This window comes from Argiope bruennichi, chromosome 8, assembly GCF_947563725.1.
Source record: "Argiope bruennichi chromosome 8, qqArgBrue1.1, whole genome shotgun sequence".
Lineage (NCBI taxonomy): Eukaryota > Metazoa > Arthropoda > Arachnida > Araneae > Araneidae > Argiope > Argiope bruennichi.
This window is the reverse complement of record NC_079158.1, coordinates 42,217,889-42,234,132: the sequence shown is the minus strand read 5'-3', so window position 1 is coordinate 42,234,132 and position 16,244 is coordinate 42,217,889. Positions and strand designations below refer to the sequence as shown.

Sequence of the window (16,244 nt, the reverse complement as noted above, 5' to 3'; positions counted from 1 at the left end):
TTCCAGCAGCTATTCATATAAATAATGTGATTTTTAATGATATATCTATTTACATATGAGTGGTAAACACTGACACAGTGCATATAAACTCATGCCCATCTTCCTTCCATTCATATTCCATTAAGTAGGTTACCTTCTTGGATTTAAGGACACGGGGTATTAAAAAGAAAAACCTTTAAGATTTTAATCTTTGCACCAATGTGTTATACGAATATCGAATTATTGACTTTCAATTTTGAGAAAATTGAAAATATTCAAAGTCGCTTTAGTTCGATGAAAAGTTATGCATAATTCCATTTCGAATATTCTTTATGTCAAATCCAGAAGACAATTTTTTCCGAAATGGGAAGTGTCATCTTATCAGATAATTAAAAAAATATTAACGCTTTTAAATAAAATTCTTCTTTAAAATAGAAATAATTTTGTAACATTGAAATAATATTTTTCCTCTAAATTTTAGTATTAAATTTAATTTTAATTTCATATATTAATTTATATATTTTATATTTAATAATAAATTTTCCTCTAAATTAATTAAAACTTTCTACAACAAGTTAATAACAATATTTTAACAATATTTAATAATTTTTCGTTTATTTAATCCGTCTTGCATATTTACTTAGTTCTAGTTTCATGTTTTTTAAAAATAATTCCATCAAATGGGGAAACATGTACCTAGTAATAATGTTGATTAAAGTTTGTTTTAGTGAGAGAATGTTGCAACATTTCAATCCATTGTAGAGGTAAAAAAAAACGGTGCTATATTATTGATAATCAGTATCAAATGATTAAAATAACATTTTTAAACTCATAGTAAAGAGTACTTTCAATAAATTTAATATTAACATGTATTCCTATAGCATAACAAAGTTCGCCAAATAATTATTATACAGAATCTATTTCAATCTGCCGATGTTAATTTTATAATAGTAATTGTATTATTGGTTTGAGAAACCACAGACGGTTAGAATGGAAACTGTAGGGTTGGTACTTGTAATTCTAATGCAGTTCGGTGATCAGATCGACGGGGTAAAAAATCACCCCGAAGCACAAACGAGATAATGGTTCTGCAAGTTTAAAGGTGAAATGTAATTACAGAAACAATACAATTTCCGATGCAATAGATGTATAAAGTTTTCCCTTGATTATATTACGAATGCATTGGTTTGTCTAATGAAGTTTGGGAGTGTAATTATCATCACTTTTCGTTCGCAGTAACGACTAACCAAGAACAGTATTTTCTTTGTTGATTTTTCTTCATTATTCCAATACTGAGATTTCCACTAAAAGGAAACTGCCATAATGTTTTAAAGTAGAAACTCAAGGTCTAGTTAATGAGCAGAGAAAAGTGGTAAAACTTTTTGGGTCTTTTCTTCCAATTATTTACGTTATAACAGTGCTGATCCAATAGGGGACGCTGATGTTAAGTTTCGCATTAATAGTAAAGATTTCTTTCTCTTTTAAAATTGGAATGAATTCATTTCTTCAAAAACATTTTTTGAAGAAATGAATTTTATTTATGGAAAATGAGTTTGGTTTACTCTCTGTACAGAAATAAATGTTCAGATAAGTTCGAATAGAATAGGAGAAGTTCGGAAAAAGGAAAATATAATTATTCAAATTGAGCAAGATAAATGGTAGATGCGTGAAAACTAAACTGTGATTCCATTTCTAAGGAATGTATAAGCTTCATATGTGATTATTTAATATGATTTTATTTAAAAGTAGTGCAAGTCCGATAAGCATTTTTCTTTAAAGAAACTAAAATAATATGTACTTTTTAAAAAGCAGGAATTCCTTCAAAGTTAAATGCTTGATATTTGTTAGTAAAGTGATTCTTGAATGTTAATAATTAATTACTATAGAAAGTGGCAAAATTGGAATCAATTTCACTTCTCAAAATGAGCCGTTCCTTTCAGATTACTTAAATATTCATGCGCTAATAAAGCGTGTAAATTATTATCTAAATTAGACTTATTTAAATTTTAAACATTATTTTTTTCAAATTAAGTTATTTTTGCAACATATTTTTATTGCTACAATAACTAACTAGTAAAATAAATATATATACAAGGCATATGAAGAAACAAACATTGCGCTAATTGACAGAGTAATTACACGAAGAAAATTATATTTTCTCTCACTCACTTACAAAAATTTTTTTGAAATTTCATTCATAAAATTTTTTGAAATCGGTCTTCAAATAAATAACAATATCAAAATAACAACCCTTTTGAAAGTCTAGATTTGAATTTGAAAAAAAAAATATGAGATACAAATTAATAATAATCTAACAACATGACAATGATCAAGGATTGCTATTTTTTTGTATAAGAATACGTTTGTGTCCATGTCCTTTACCTTAAATTTAATTTTATTTTCGGAGAAATTTAGTACTGTTGTATCAAGAAGGCACAAGCTTGTGGAGATGATGGGAATTTTATTTTTGTTATATCTTTCTTTGTGATGACGGAATTATTGAATATGACGAAAGAAAGAAGAAAAGTTTTGTAGTTGAAAAGACGGTGTGGATGAAGACTATATACATGTCGGGGAATTCGTGAAAGAAGCCTATCGAAATATCGCATACATTCGCAAGATTTTCTGAGCAATATTTTTCTGTGCACGCACGTGATATTATCAAATTGCATTGCATATATAGTAAATTTTTTAAACTTTATCACACTAAATTTTGTCACCACACTAAACAGTTCAGTCTAACGGTATTAAAGAAAATTTGGATTGTGGTCAAGTTTTGCTTATCCTAAACATACCGCAGAAAAATTTATCCTTGTTTTTTTTTCATTTATAAAGCCATGACTTTGTCAACAGCGCGCTGACTTGGAAGCGAAAGGCCGTTAGTTCTTATTCGGCTATAGCTAGTTGCCAAAAAATTCTCTTTCTTCTAGATTGTTCAAATTATTGTTACTAACTGAAACTGTAATAATAATTATTTTCTTTCCAAATCCAGAAATACTCTTTTTTGTTAACAGTATATAAGCAAATGTGATATTAAATATTGGATAGAAAAGTTTCAAGAAGGGAGCCTTGTCTGTATTTGATTTTAGCGATTATTCTTTTTCCATTATTATTTCATACACTCTAGACATAATCAATCCCATATACATAACTTTATATATACTATATATATATATATAAATATGTAAGCATAAATTTGAAAATGTTTTGAACAATACTTACAAACTTATGGAAATTCAACTTTAATACCTTTTACATGGAGTCACAATTTGTATAAAAGAGATAGGCGATAACAAAATGATGTCTATTTACATCGTGATATAAGCAAAAAGTGGTAGAAATATTTCCCCCCCAGTGATTTTATCATGAAATCCTGATAGGGACGCCATGTCAATTTAGGCAAAAAAGAAACAAGAAAGAAAAAATAGATGAGCAAATGTTAAGGATTTTTATGCCTTTATTCCTGTCTGGGGAACCACAGAATAAGCAACTTTTTTAAGCTCGTGTTAGAAATAAATAAAGTGGGAATTGGATCAGGAAATAAGAGAACAATTTAGAATAAAGTTAATATGGGATAAATTAAGAGAAAAATTAGGAAATTAAGATTTAGATTAAATTATGACATATCATTACCTATACGCAATTTCAAATATCTTGTGCGATGTACAATATTATTCATTTAACTATGCCGATTGGCAGATTCCACGATTAATTGGTTTATTACGTGTTTGGAACATTTTCAAATTGAAATAGATTTTGGTGGTTTAATTGATAGTGATAATTACTCTTCAACTTAAATCTTTTGTACAATGTATATGTTCTATGCGGCAAAGAAAGTTCACAATCATAAATTAATTAAAGTCCTTAGATTCCACTGACACCCTCAAATGAATTGGAAAGATTACTTTCTTTTCATTGCATTGTTGTGCTTTCAATTAGGTTTTAAAGAAGAAAACTAATAATAACTCTGTAGAAATCGGATAATGTTTCGACAGATTCAAAGACGAAAAGTAATTACAGAAACAATACAACTTTCGATATACTGTGCCGAAAATGATTATCCTTAATCAGATTAAGAATGCATTGATTTGCTTAGTTCTGTTTGAAAGCTCAATAATCTTCTCTTCTAATTCACTGAAGAAACTAACCGGCAAAGTTCTTTTTCTGATTTCTTTTCTTTGCTTCAGTGTTCGAATTTGCATCAAATGAAGTGACATAGTGTTTCAAAAGAGAAAACTAATTCATTGTTTATTACCTGGGGAAAGTGGTAAACTTTTCAAGTTTCCTCTTTTCTTCTAATTACTTTCTTATTGCTACGGTGTTGTGATAGCCATAGGAAGTAATAAAGGTGGCATTTTTAAATACTAACAATAGTAAATGGTATTTTTCTTTCTCCTTTTTAAAAGCGTAGAAGAAATACAGATTAAATACATATTTTTTATATAAGAAGGAGGAATTTTTTGGAAGATATTTTGGTCTGTATCTTATAACTAATAATTTGAAAAACGGTAAAGAATAATTTTAAAAAGTGGAAATACTTAAAAAGGAAAAATAGTGTTTTTTTATTGTGAGAGACAAAAATTGTCAAATTACAAATGTTGCAGCTTTCTTCAAAATCTGTTGCAGAAATAAAACTTGATTTAAACCTTTACTAATATATACTATTTCTATTTTAAGAGGATAGCAATTTTCTATGAAATACATACAAAATAAATGATGAAAACATGAAATTTTTTTAAAAAATATTTTTTTTTTTTTTTTAGATATATGTTTATTTTCAACGAAATAGCATATAAATGTATTGTTTAATAAAATGAATATTTGAAGGGTGAATGGAATATAAGTGCGTTTTAAGGAGTTTTCTCAAGACGATATTCTAATTAGATTGAAATGTACCAAAAATCCTAATTTTGGTAGAAATTAAATTAAATTCATTATAAAGATATCAGCTAAATATTAAAAGAAAGCAGGGTATGCATTTTTTATCAATTTTTTAGATATTTAAAAGTCAAATTTAGTTCAGAAATACATAAAATTCTTATGAAAATACAGCGTGGGCATTAAAATATTTCTAAAAACTTATTATTTAATTCGAATCGCGAAAACAAAGATAATTTTATTCCATATAAATATATATAGAAATTTAAGGGGAAAATTTATAAAAAATTAGGACATCATTAATATATTTAAATTAAGTTCATAAGGTGACTTGGAATCAATTAAGTCACATGGGATAATTTAAAATTATTAAAAATTATAAATATTTTACTATTTTCAATAAATTCCTTTTCGAAGAGTTTTTTCTTTACATATATTTAATGTATTTATATTTTAATAATATGCATAAATGAAGCATGCATGATTATGAACATATGTAATAGTTTTTACTTCAGAAAAACAGATATTTTAAATTCAGACTTTTTGTTGAGCAAAATAAATTTCATCAAGTTAAGATAATTTAGAGTAATTTTTATAAAAAAAATGTTCGAATGTAAAGAAATTGAAAAATTCTCTATTTTATTCAGTTTTTAATTCGCTTACATGACAAAAAAATTCCTGATATTTTTCATAAATATTAAACTAATATCAAAATTTAAGCATATAAAATTTTCAAATCATCAATATTTAATACCATTATAATGAAATATACAAATGGGAAGAGAATATAAAATATGAATGGGAAACATTTTTTTATTACTTATTCGTATATTCTTTACTGATACAACTTAATGCAAATCAATTTACTTTATCTTCCATTGAAGTATGAGTAGCATGTTTTTCACATTTTTTCCCAAGTCAAAATTTGAAAGTTAGCTTAATTTATAAAAAAAAAAAATTTGATGCCTTTTCTAAGGAAGGAATATTTTTTAGAAAAATCATCTTTCATAAGTTGTATAATTTATTATTCATTTGAATACTGTATTCAGAAGCTAATATAAGAATTGGAATTGATTTAAAAGCTTATATATCCCCATTTTTATATTAAAATTTCTGGAAAAATATTCATCATTTTATGCTGTAATGAAGGACAGAATAAGAAATCGAAATTTTCTTCATCTTCTTCCCAAGCTTATACCATTTAGTGTTTTATTAAGAAACAAACACAGATCAACTTTAAATCAAGCCATGAAGGGAAGTGATTTTAGCATCGTTGGGAACAAATATAAATTTTAGAATTAAAAAAGAATTTCTTTTACATTAAAGAAGTTAATATAAACAAAAAAAATATTTGTTAGAATCTGCCGTATTAAAACATTTGTCAGAATTCTTTTATATATATTGTAGTGAATAGCTTATAAGCCAGTTAACAGCTACGCTACACGGGCAATTGCTTTTGTATTGTGGTCATGTTACTAGGCTGCGAACCACGAGGTCCCAGGTTCTATCCTCGCTCATACCAATCCTGCACATTAGTGACCTCGGACGATGATCCTTCAACCTCCGCACAGCTGTTGTGGAATCATCTACCCACAGCAAACCAAAGTCGTCAGACTCACTTGACGCAGCAACCACCACACACACGCTCACCATAACGCTTGGCGCTGCTCAAATGGGTACAGGTGCATTAGAATCAACAGCTAATAGTTCACCACTCAACAACCATATCGTTCGTCTAACCTCCGACTCACTGGAAGGAGAATCTATAGTGAATAGCTTATAAGCCAGTTAACATCTACGCTACATGGGCAATTGCTTTTGTATTGTGGTCATGTTACTCGGCTGAGAAAAAACAAAGTCCAGGTTCTACCCTCGCTCATCACAATCCGCTACAATATTCCAATTCTTTGATACATTTTACCGAAAGATCTCAAACAATATCTCAATTCCACGATATGCCAGTGTGAATAGCTCATGAAAGACCGGTCAACTAGAAAAAAATACTTAACAGAAAAAAAAAAGTACGATACTTCACAAATGTGTTTCAAAATGTAATTTGGATGCGAACTGAACCTAATTACATTATTCGTAGAAAGACAAATCATTCATGCTATAGCTTGAATAGACCCATATCAAAAAGGTAATTTGCAAAGGGACTTTTTCCGGGTTGCAGATCGAAACGTGCCAATACAACCTGTATAAAATTATCTAAATCAATGTGATAAAGGTATGGCCTATATACATTTATATCTTTTGGTTGTAATTCTTTAGCGGGAAGACAAAATGTTTTTTTCAGAAACGTCAGATGAAGATTACAATTGCCTCCATAGTGCCCTTTTTCGAAATTCTATTCAGAACCAGGTAATCATTGTATTTTGTTGCTGTTGTTGTTGTTCAGAGAGAATTGAAGGACAAATAATTTGTGTTGCGTGATTGAAAACGGAATAAATTCTTTAAGTTAATGATTTGCTTGGAAATAATTTCAAATATATCTATATTCCTATAAGTCGTTCAGAATAACTATTAGTTGGACAGACTTTCAAAGAACGTATTTCCTAGGCCTTTGCTTTACCATATGCTGTAATTACTGGCGATTCATATGTTTATTTTAATGCACTGCTATTCCAGATATAACAAGTATCATCTACTTCAGAGATAGTCACTGACTTTCTGAACAGAGTATCAAACATATGGAGTAGTCAACTTATCTTACAGACATGGATACAATGTAGGATTTATGGACTAATTTAATGAGATGGGCTGTACTTGAACAAGGAGTCCTCTGGCAAATCGAGAACCTATAAATTTCTGTTGTGGGAGGTGGGGTGGGGTGGAAAGAGCGTCTTAGAATTTACTGGACCACTTTGGAAATTCTCAGCTCACGTTGAACAGTTCAGTTATTCGGAGTTAAATATTTGCAACAAATTTCAAGGAAAAGTATTTTTTTAAAATTTTTACATACAAATACTGGAAACGTTGAAGTTTCTGCAAATATCGTTGAAAAAACTTTATATTTTTAAAGAATCATTTAAATTGAATAATAACCACCCTATATTTATAATTACAGGAATAATTAAAGTAGCTATTCTTATTTTTTTCATGAAATAGCTTTGTTACTTATGCTTTTCATCAAACGCGGTAACAGCAGTGCATTTGGGATTTTTGATAATTAATAATGCATGTAAAATTTAGCAACATATATTGTTAGTACATCATATTATATTTATTATTAATGCTCTATTAACATTTCATTTATATTAAAATGGAATATTTATTTTTTCTATAAACGATTATTTTTAATTTTACTTTCATAAAAAAAGGCTTCTCCCATATGACAAATGATCATAAAATATGCAATAATGACCAACTTGCCCCAAAGATTATTGACTTTTTAGATTGTTAAATGATTAATATACAAAAAAAAAATAAATTTAAAAGAAATTTCATCTTATTTGTTGTGGCTGAAAAACATGAATTGGATTTAATCTATCTGCTCAAATTACAGTGAGTGTAAATTAAAAAGTGTATAAACTAAGAAATAAAACCAGAAATAGAAATATCCCAACTATTTTTAAGCATTTGAAATCAAATTAATTTCAACTATCAACAGAATTTTCGATCTTCTATAAAAAGAATGTGCTTACCTTTCAGAGGTAAGCAGGCATGTGCCGGCGAGAGTCTATTCTCTGGTGCTATTTTGCGATTATTTTCTGGTAACAGGATGACCTCGTAAGGCTCGTCTGCAGAGTCGTCCGCAAAATGCAGCTCTTCCAAGTCCATAGCCGGCCGCAGCAGCCCATCACACACCGGCCTGCAACAAGAATTATTATATATGCAAAAATGATTAGCAGCAATTTAATAAATTCTAGTAACCATAACTAACCTCCCTACCATTTTCTGACATATTCTCTAATAAATACATAATTAATCGAGTATGATTAGTGATCAATATTTAAAAAGGCACCTCATAAGTGCAATCCTGGGATACGGTTAATGCATAAGTACCATAAAGACAAATTGTATTTGTCTTTATTTACATATCATTATACGTATTTTGGAGGTCTTTTTTAAACCGATTGAAACAAAAATTTTACCAGACCTCTTATAGTTGCATTCACAAGTTCACATACCGAATTTCATAGATTTAAGGGACAGTTTTTTTTAGTTATAGCGTATGATTTTATGATGGTACAGATCGACAGATGGTCAACCTTTTGACAGATGTAGTTTAAAATTCGGCAAATATCTGAACATTAAATGCTAAGCCTGAGAACCAAATTGCATTTATATTTTTATATGGTAGTAAAGAAGCAAACTGAAAGATGGTCAATTGTTTGACGAATTTGGTTCCTAATTCGACACATATCTAAGAAAGAAATTACATTCCGACTTTCTTAGTTTTGCTGTTATCGTGTTAACTCGTATTCAGACACAAAGACAGACAGACATTGGAACTGATTTCGATTCATGTTAGATAGAAGTCTACCAATTTGTTCTAAAGAACATATATTAAATGCGCCGGCGTCCTTGCATAGGGGTAGCGAATCTTCCCCGTGATCTGGCTGTCCAGGGTTCGAATCGCGGTTCGGGCATGGTTATTCTTCATCTGTGTTCTGTCTGTGAGGTGTGTGAATGTGCCCTCCTGCAAAAAGGGGTTGTGCAAGCGAATATGTGAGTTTCATCTTCATATGAGCTAGAAGTCAGACTTCTGCCCTCGGATGCTCAGGGGTCTTTACCCTCAGAAGCTACTGCAACCCCTTTCCGTGGTAACGCGGACACGACATCACCATCCTATATTAAATGTTATAAGTCTAAATCGGACACATTTTTAAGTTATTTCAATAATAATAGTTATCTTTCAATATTTTTCATTAATTATCGTAAGCAGACATAATTCCAAAAATTCATTTTTCTGATTCTGGGAGGCCTGGAACGTAGAGATTCGTCCAAATCTCGAGATTCAATTTTTGTCAATTAGAAGACTTTCTATATGTATGAGACAAAGTAAAGAGTATTGAAGGATTCTAAATATTGAAATAACCCAATTATCATTTTTATGTTTTTGAAATATTTTATTTGAATTTAATGAAAAGCAGTAATTAAAAATCAGAAGGGAGTTTAATATGTATTCCTAGTTTAAAGGAAATCAACATTTGAATAGCTATTTGAGAATAAATACTGTATTATCAGATTGGTGAAATAAATACTGCTTTGACTTAAGCAGACTAGACAAGTAAAAGAAACACTGCTACTTTTAATAAAGCATGTATTATCATAATAATCACCAGGAGAAACCACTATCACAATTAGATTGCTTACAGTTCTATTATATAGACTATAGGACAGCTTAGAATATACAGGAATATCCGCAGTTCTTCCACTTTTTTTTACAAAGCAACCGTTGTCTATTCTCTTGAATATGGTATACCAAGATTAATAGACTATAGGACAGCTTAGAATATACAGGAATATCCGCAGTTCTTCCACTTTTTTTTACAAAGCAACCGTTGTCTATTCTCTTGAATATGGTATACCAAGATTAATAGACTATAGGACAGCTTAGAATATACAGGAATATCCGCAGTTCTTCCACTTTTTTTTACAAAGCAACCATTGTCTATTCTCTTGAATATGGTATACCAAGATTAATAGACTATAGGACAGCTTAGAATATACAGGAATATCCGCAGTTCCTCCACTTTTTTTTACAAAGCAACCGTTGTCTATTCTCTTGAATATGGTATACCAAGATTAATAGACTATAGGACAGCTTAGAATATACAGGAATATCCGCAGTTCTTCCACTTTTTTTTACAAAGCCACCATTGTCTATTCTCTTGAATATGGTATACCAAGATTAATAGACTATAGGACAGCTTAGAATATACAGGAATATCCGCAGTTCCTCCACTTTTTTTTACAAAGCAACCGTTGTCTATTCTCTTGAATATGGTATACCAAGATTAATAGACTATAGGCCAGCTTAGAATATACAGGAATATCCGCAGTTCTTCCACTTTTTTTTACAAAGCAACCATTGTCTATTCTCTTGAATATAGTATACCAAGATTAATAGACTATAGGACAGCTTAGAATATACAGGAATATCCGCAGTTCCTCCACTTTTTTTTACAAAGCAACCATTGTCTATTCTCTTGAATATGGTATACCAAGATTAATAGACTATAGGACAGCTTAGAATATACAGGAATATCCGCAGTTCCTCCACTTTTTTTTACAAAGCAACCGTTGTCTATTCTCTTGAATATGGTATACCAAGATTAATAGACTATAGGACAGCTTAGAATATACAGGAATATCCGCAGTTCTTCCACTTTTTTTTACAAAGCAACCGTTGTCTATTCTCTTGAATATGGTATACCAAGATTAATAGACTATAGGACAGCTTAGAATATACATGAATATCCGCAGTTCTTCCACTTTTTTTTACAAAGCAACCATTGTCTATTCTCTTGAATATGGTATACCAAGATTAATAGACTATAGGACAGCTTAGAATATACAGGAATATCCGCAGTTCCTCCACTTTTTTTTACAAAGCAACCGTTGTCTATTCTCTTGAATATGGTATACCAAGATTAATAGACTATAGGACAGCTTAGAATATACAGGAATATCCGCAGTTCTTCCACTTTTTTTTACAAAGCAACCGTTGTCTATTCTCTTGAATATGGTATACCAAGATTAATCTTAACGAATTTCTTCGATAATCCAAATAGAGATTAACCCCAGTTAGTTAGTATTTCAACTGCTATAATACTTTGATGTCTACCCGTCACTAGTCTTCTTGGTATACTGGTCAAATTTGGAATTTGTTAAGTTAATCGGAATTTTGATTTTCCCAAACAGAATTCAAGTGTCGAAGAGTCTCATTCGCATTTAATAGTGCTGAATTGTTTTTCTCCATTCTAGCGCATCTTCTTCTGCTTAAAGAAGATTAGTACCTGTTGAAACTGAATACAAATCTGTATCAGTCAATTAGTTAATATGTTCTAGTTTTTGCACCATTCCATATTGGAATAAGAAAGGGAAATGTTCAGCTCATTTCATTCATAAGCAAATTTCCATGAATAGTTGTGCTCGTATTTCAAGAACTCAAATCAAAATGAAACTGACTAAATTAATGATTTAATTAAACAATTGACTGACTTTATTAGGAAATTGACTTTATTGGTTATTAAATAAGACTTCACTGTTTCATTCATAATCAAACTTCCATGAATAGTTGTACTCGTATTTCAAAAACTCAAATCAAAATGAAACTGACTAAATTAATGACTTAATTAAAAAATTAAACTGAAATTTTGATAATATTCAAATGAAAATTTCTAATGGATGTAACCATTTAGTAACTAGGGACGGAATTTGAACATGAAAATGCCAGTAAATGTAAATTATTACATGGATAAGAAAATGTCATATGTAAATTTAATAATAAAATATTTTATTTCTAAATCAGTTCTTGAGACACTAATTTATTTACTCATTAATTCTGTTGTTTTAATTATCCTTACATTTCAATATTATCAAACAAAAAAGTTAAATTTTGTATAAATGTTTTCCATATTAATTATATATAGCTACGAAAGCCATCATTCAGGTAAAGAAATTAATAGCCAAAATAGTTAGTTATATAATGGATTGAATTAAAAAAAATGGAAAAAAAATCATTAAAGTATTAATTATAACTCAGTCATTATTTCAAAGGCAAATGTTATTCAAATATCTTTGAAGTTCTTTTTATGTTGCCTATTTAAAAAAAAAGTATTTCAGAGAAATAATAAAAAATATGCAGATCTTTTCATAATGATGTATTTATAGAAAAACAACTATTTGTTTTTCATTTTATGAATATTTACACTGAATGAAAAAAAGAAGTCTGATAGTTAAAAGAAATTATTAGCATAAAAATGGATTTCTCAAAAAAATAATAAGCATATCAAAATTAATTAAGAGTTACTCCTTTGATAACTATAAAATTAACTTTAAATTTAATCAAAAGTTTGAAAGCAATATTCCCAGCAAATATTTGAGAAGAGGTTCCATTAATAAATCGGAATGAATGAATATTTGTTATGTCTTGGTTTAATTCAAAATTTTACTATTCTTTAATTAATATACAGAAAAATAAAATCAATATATTGTGTTTTCAAGAATGCCACAAAAAATGTTTTGCTTTATATTTCTCAATCATGGTGATTGTTGGAAATATTTATTCAAATAATGTTGCAATTGTTTATTATTTATTTATTTATTTAGTCTACGTTTTTTTTACGCTTTTCAAGATTGTTGTAAACGTTTTTTTTTTTTAAATTTGCAATGTACAAAAGCTATTTTTACTGAAATGGAATATTTCGTGTTGTTCATAATATCATATTTATTGCATATCGAATCAAAATATTCTGCTGAACACCGAATGGTTCAAACTATTAAAAGGATTCAGAAAATATTAAGATATTCTCAGTAAGGTATTCGGATTTTCCAGATATCAAATCGAATAATCCTGAATTTCTCATCTATCAGAACGAATAATATTTGTCAAGATATATTCTCTCTAATTGTCTAAAGTTGGATACTTTTATATATTTTTATTTGGTATAGAAAATTTTCGAATAGAAAAATCAATTTATGAATTGAAATGCAAATGAACAGTTTTAATTTATTTTTCAATACTACCTCCAGGATTGAGAAATTTTAGAAAAATTTCTTGTAATGAAGTTTTCGGAAAGTTTTTCTCGAAAATACATTTGGGTGCCAATTTCTTTTTTCGATTTATGTATGATTTTCATATAAATCATTTATTGATTTGTATCTTTCTTTATCTCTGTAATATATTGTAATACACATATAAAAATACAAAAAATTGTATTTTTATGAAAGTGTTAAAATTATTTCCATTTATACCCTATAGTATTTTAATATAAAAATTTCTACATAGTACTTTTAATTTATTGTAAGAAACAAAGGTAACTTTATATTTTTATTACATATTATAGTCTTCTTTTGAATGCCGTTTATTATTTGAATTGAAATAAAATATAGTAGAATTGATTTGCTATATCCGTTAACAATTTAAGGAGGTAGTAACGTGGAACTTAAAGCTGGTTTTAAAGGTTATAACACTAATTTCGATTTAAAGAAATTCATGAATCACCTCATAAACACGCATTGATTTGATATTAACTTTTTTTTATCATGATTTCGATTTTCCTGAAATGCACTTCCAAATATACGTATAAAACATTAACTGTAAAATTTGAATATACATTTTTATGTTCAAACAAATGTAAGAAGAATTTATTTTAATCTATTAGAATACAAATGCAACAAATCCTCAGTTATTTCTATTTATTAATGATTATATTACATAATCTCTATGCCATATTCTATCGACTAATAAAAAATGTTACGAAATTTAGGAAGATATCAGATAAAATATGAAATCAACTACTTCGAAGCAATTTTTTTCTCACTAAATAAGAACATTTTTATGAATTCAATTGAGAAATGATGATCAAAAATAGTATTAGTTGATAACAGTGGATGATTTTTTTATATATATTTTTGTAAAATGTCGGATTCCAGGCAACTCGAGGGAATTGTTGCTATAGAAACATTCGTAAATATCGATTATTTCAACATTGATGGCTTTTGTTCAATACAAACGAAAGATTTATAGCGTATGGTACTCCCCAGCTTTGTGAAAGAAACTTATTACTTTAACGCCATTCTTTTTCTCTTGTTCTAGAAATAAAGTTTCTCTGTCTAAAAATAGTAATTTTCTTTTCCTATTTTCTCCAAGAGAATGGATGTTTTCTCAGCAATTTTAGAAACTGTTGCATATAGAAGACGGTATTTTTCAAGACTCTATTAAGTCAAAGCATGGGATAAATATTTGCAAAACTTTTATTTAACAAATCATTATGTAGTGCCGAAATTGGATGGATTATGGATTGCTGATTTCAAAAAATAATCACACTTTAGTAAAGATATATATTGGATTCTCTAAAAAAATATTTAAGAATAAAGTTTTATTATCAGAGAATCGTCACTTGATGCACGTGTGTTTTGCAGTTTAAGCGTGTAATCAGACATTATGAATCGTATATGCTTCATATACAAATATAATGAATATGATACGTATAATAAATACTTAAAATGAATCAGATTTTTCCTGATTTTCTGTAAATTAATATATATATATTGGTGCTGTGGGGCTAAACGTGTTAGTATCAATTCATTCGTGTGAATTGCAATAATCAATTAATTGAATTGTTATCAGTATATTTATAAGTTAATTACATTGAGACACGGGTATATCTCTTTTAATTACATTGAGACACGGGTATATCTCTTTTAATTACATTGAGAACAATATCATACTAAAAATGAATTTAATATGAAATATTTTCACTGTTTTATGCAATGGAATTCCAATAATGAGAATTTATCTATTGCTAGTGAGTGTTATTTTTTTGTATAAAATAAAATTTCTAGCCTTGTTTGTAAATGACCCTTGTAGCCAAATGTCATCTTACCAAAGAAACTGAAAAATAAATTATAAATATATAAAAAAGGTATTTATAAATAAAATCAATGGAAGAAGCTTTTCATTGGGGAAGAAAGAAAGTGCATTTTAACTATAGGAAATAATTCTTTTGAACTTAAGATTCATCAGCTTATTAAAAGAAAGGTTAATGCTACTTTAACCAGATGTGTCAGCATCTCTTAGAAAATATTTGGGGCCACCGTGGCCTGGTGGTAAGGTAAGACCCGATTCCAACGAAGAACCGTCGTGTAAGAGGTCTGGTGTGCGTTACATCCGTCGAAGCCAGACGCTCTCCCGCTGATTTGGTGTGGAAGTTTGGAAAGCGAGTGCCAGATCAGGTGTCGTCCTCATCATCTGACCTCGGTTCAAAATGACGAGGTCCGTCCCAAAATAGCCATATTGTTGCTTTAAAACGGGATGTTAATATAACTAAACTAAACGTAGAAGATATTCGACTCTTTTGATTCTCATTTAATTCGGTTTTAGTAATTAGTATTTCTTCATTTAATTTTATTTACTATACTTTTATTGGATCATCGAACGTTAAGGTTGAACTTTTTGGTCTGCTATAGATAGAAATAAAAATTCCATTTCTGACGATATGCATAATCTTAAATATTTTGCCATGAAACTTTTAACATCTCTTCGTAGTTAATGAAATACAATGTTAATAATTTAAATGCGCGTATAATACCGTAGATAAAGAACTTTTTCTAACAGAAAAAATGCTCTGTTAGTAAAAATAAAAATTTTAGAAAACGAGAGAAGTATAGATGAAAACTAAATAACATCTTGCCTTTTACTATCAGTAATATAT

The 16,244-nt window shown here is 28.7% G+C and overlaps 1 protein-coding gene across 3 annotated transcripts in view; it reads right to left on the bottom strand.

Moving 5' to 3' along the window:
* LOC129981291 (multiple PDZ domain protein-like) overlaps positions 1-16,244 on the bottom strand; it is a 184,237-nt gene that overhangs the window by 63,464 nt on the left and 104,529 nt on the right. For all 3 annotated transcript variants that reach the window (XM_056092065.1, XM_056092067.1, XM_056092066.1), the window contains exon 2: positions 8,502-8,668. In XM_056092065.1, the coding sequence (XP_055948040.1) occupies positions 8,502-8,637 (136 nt within the window). In that variant the 5' untranslated portion in view covers positions 8,638-8,668. The remainder of the gene's footprint in view (positions 1-8,501; positions 8,669-16,244) is intronic.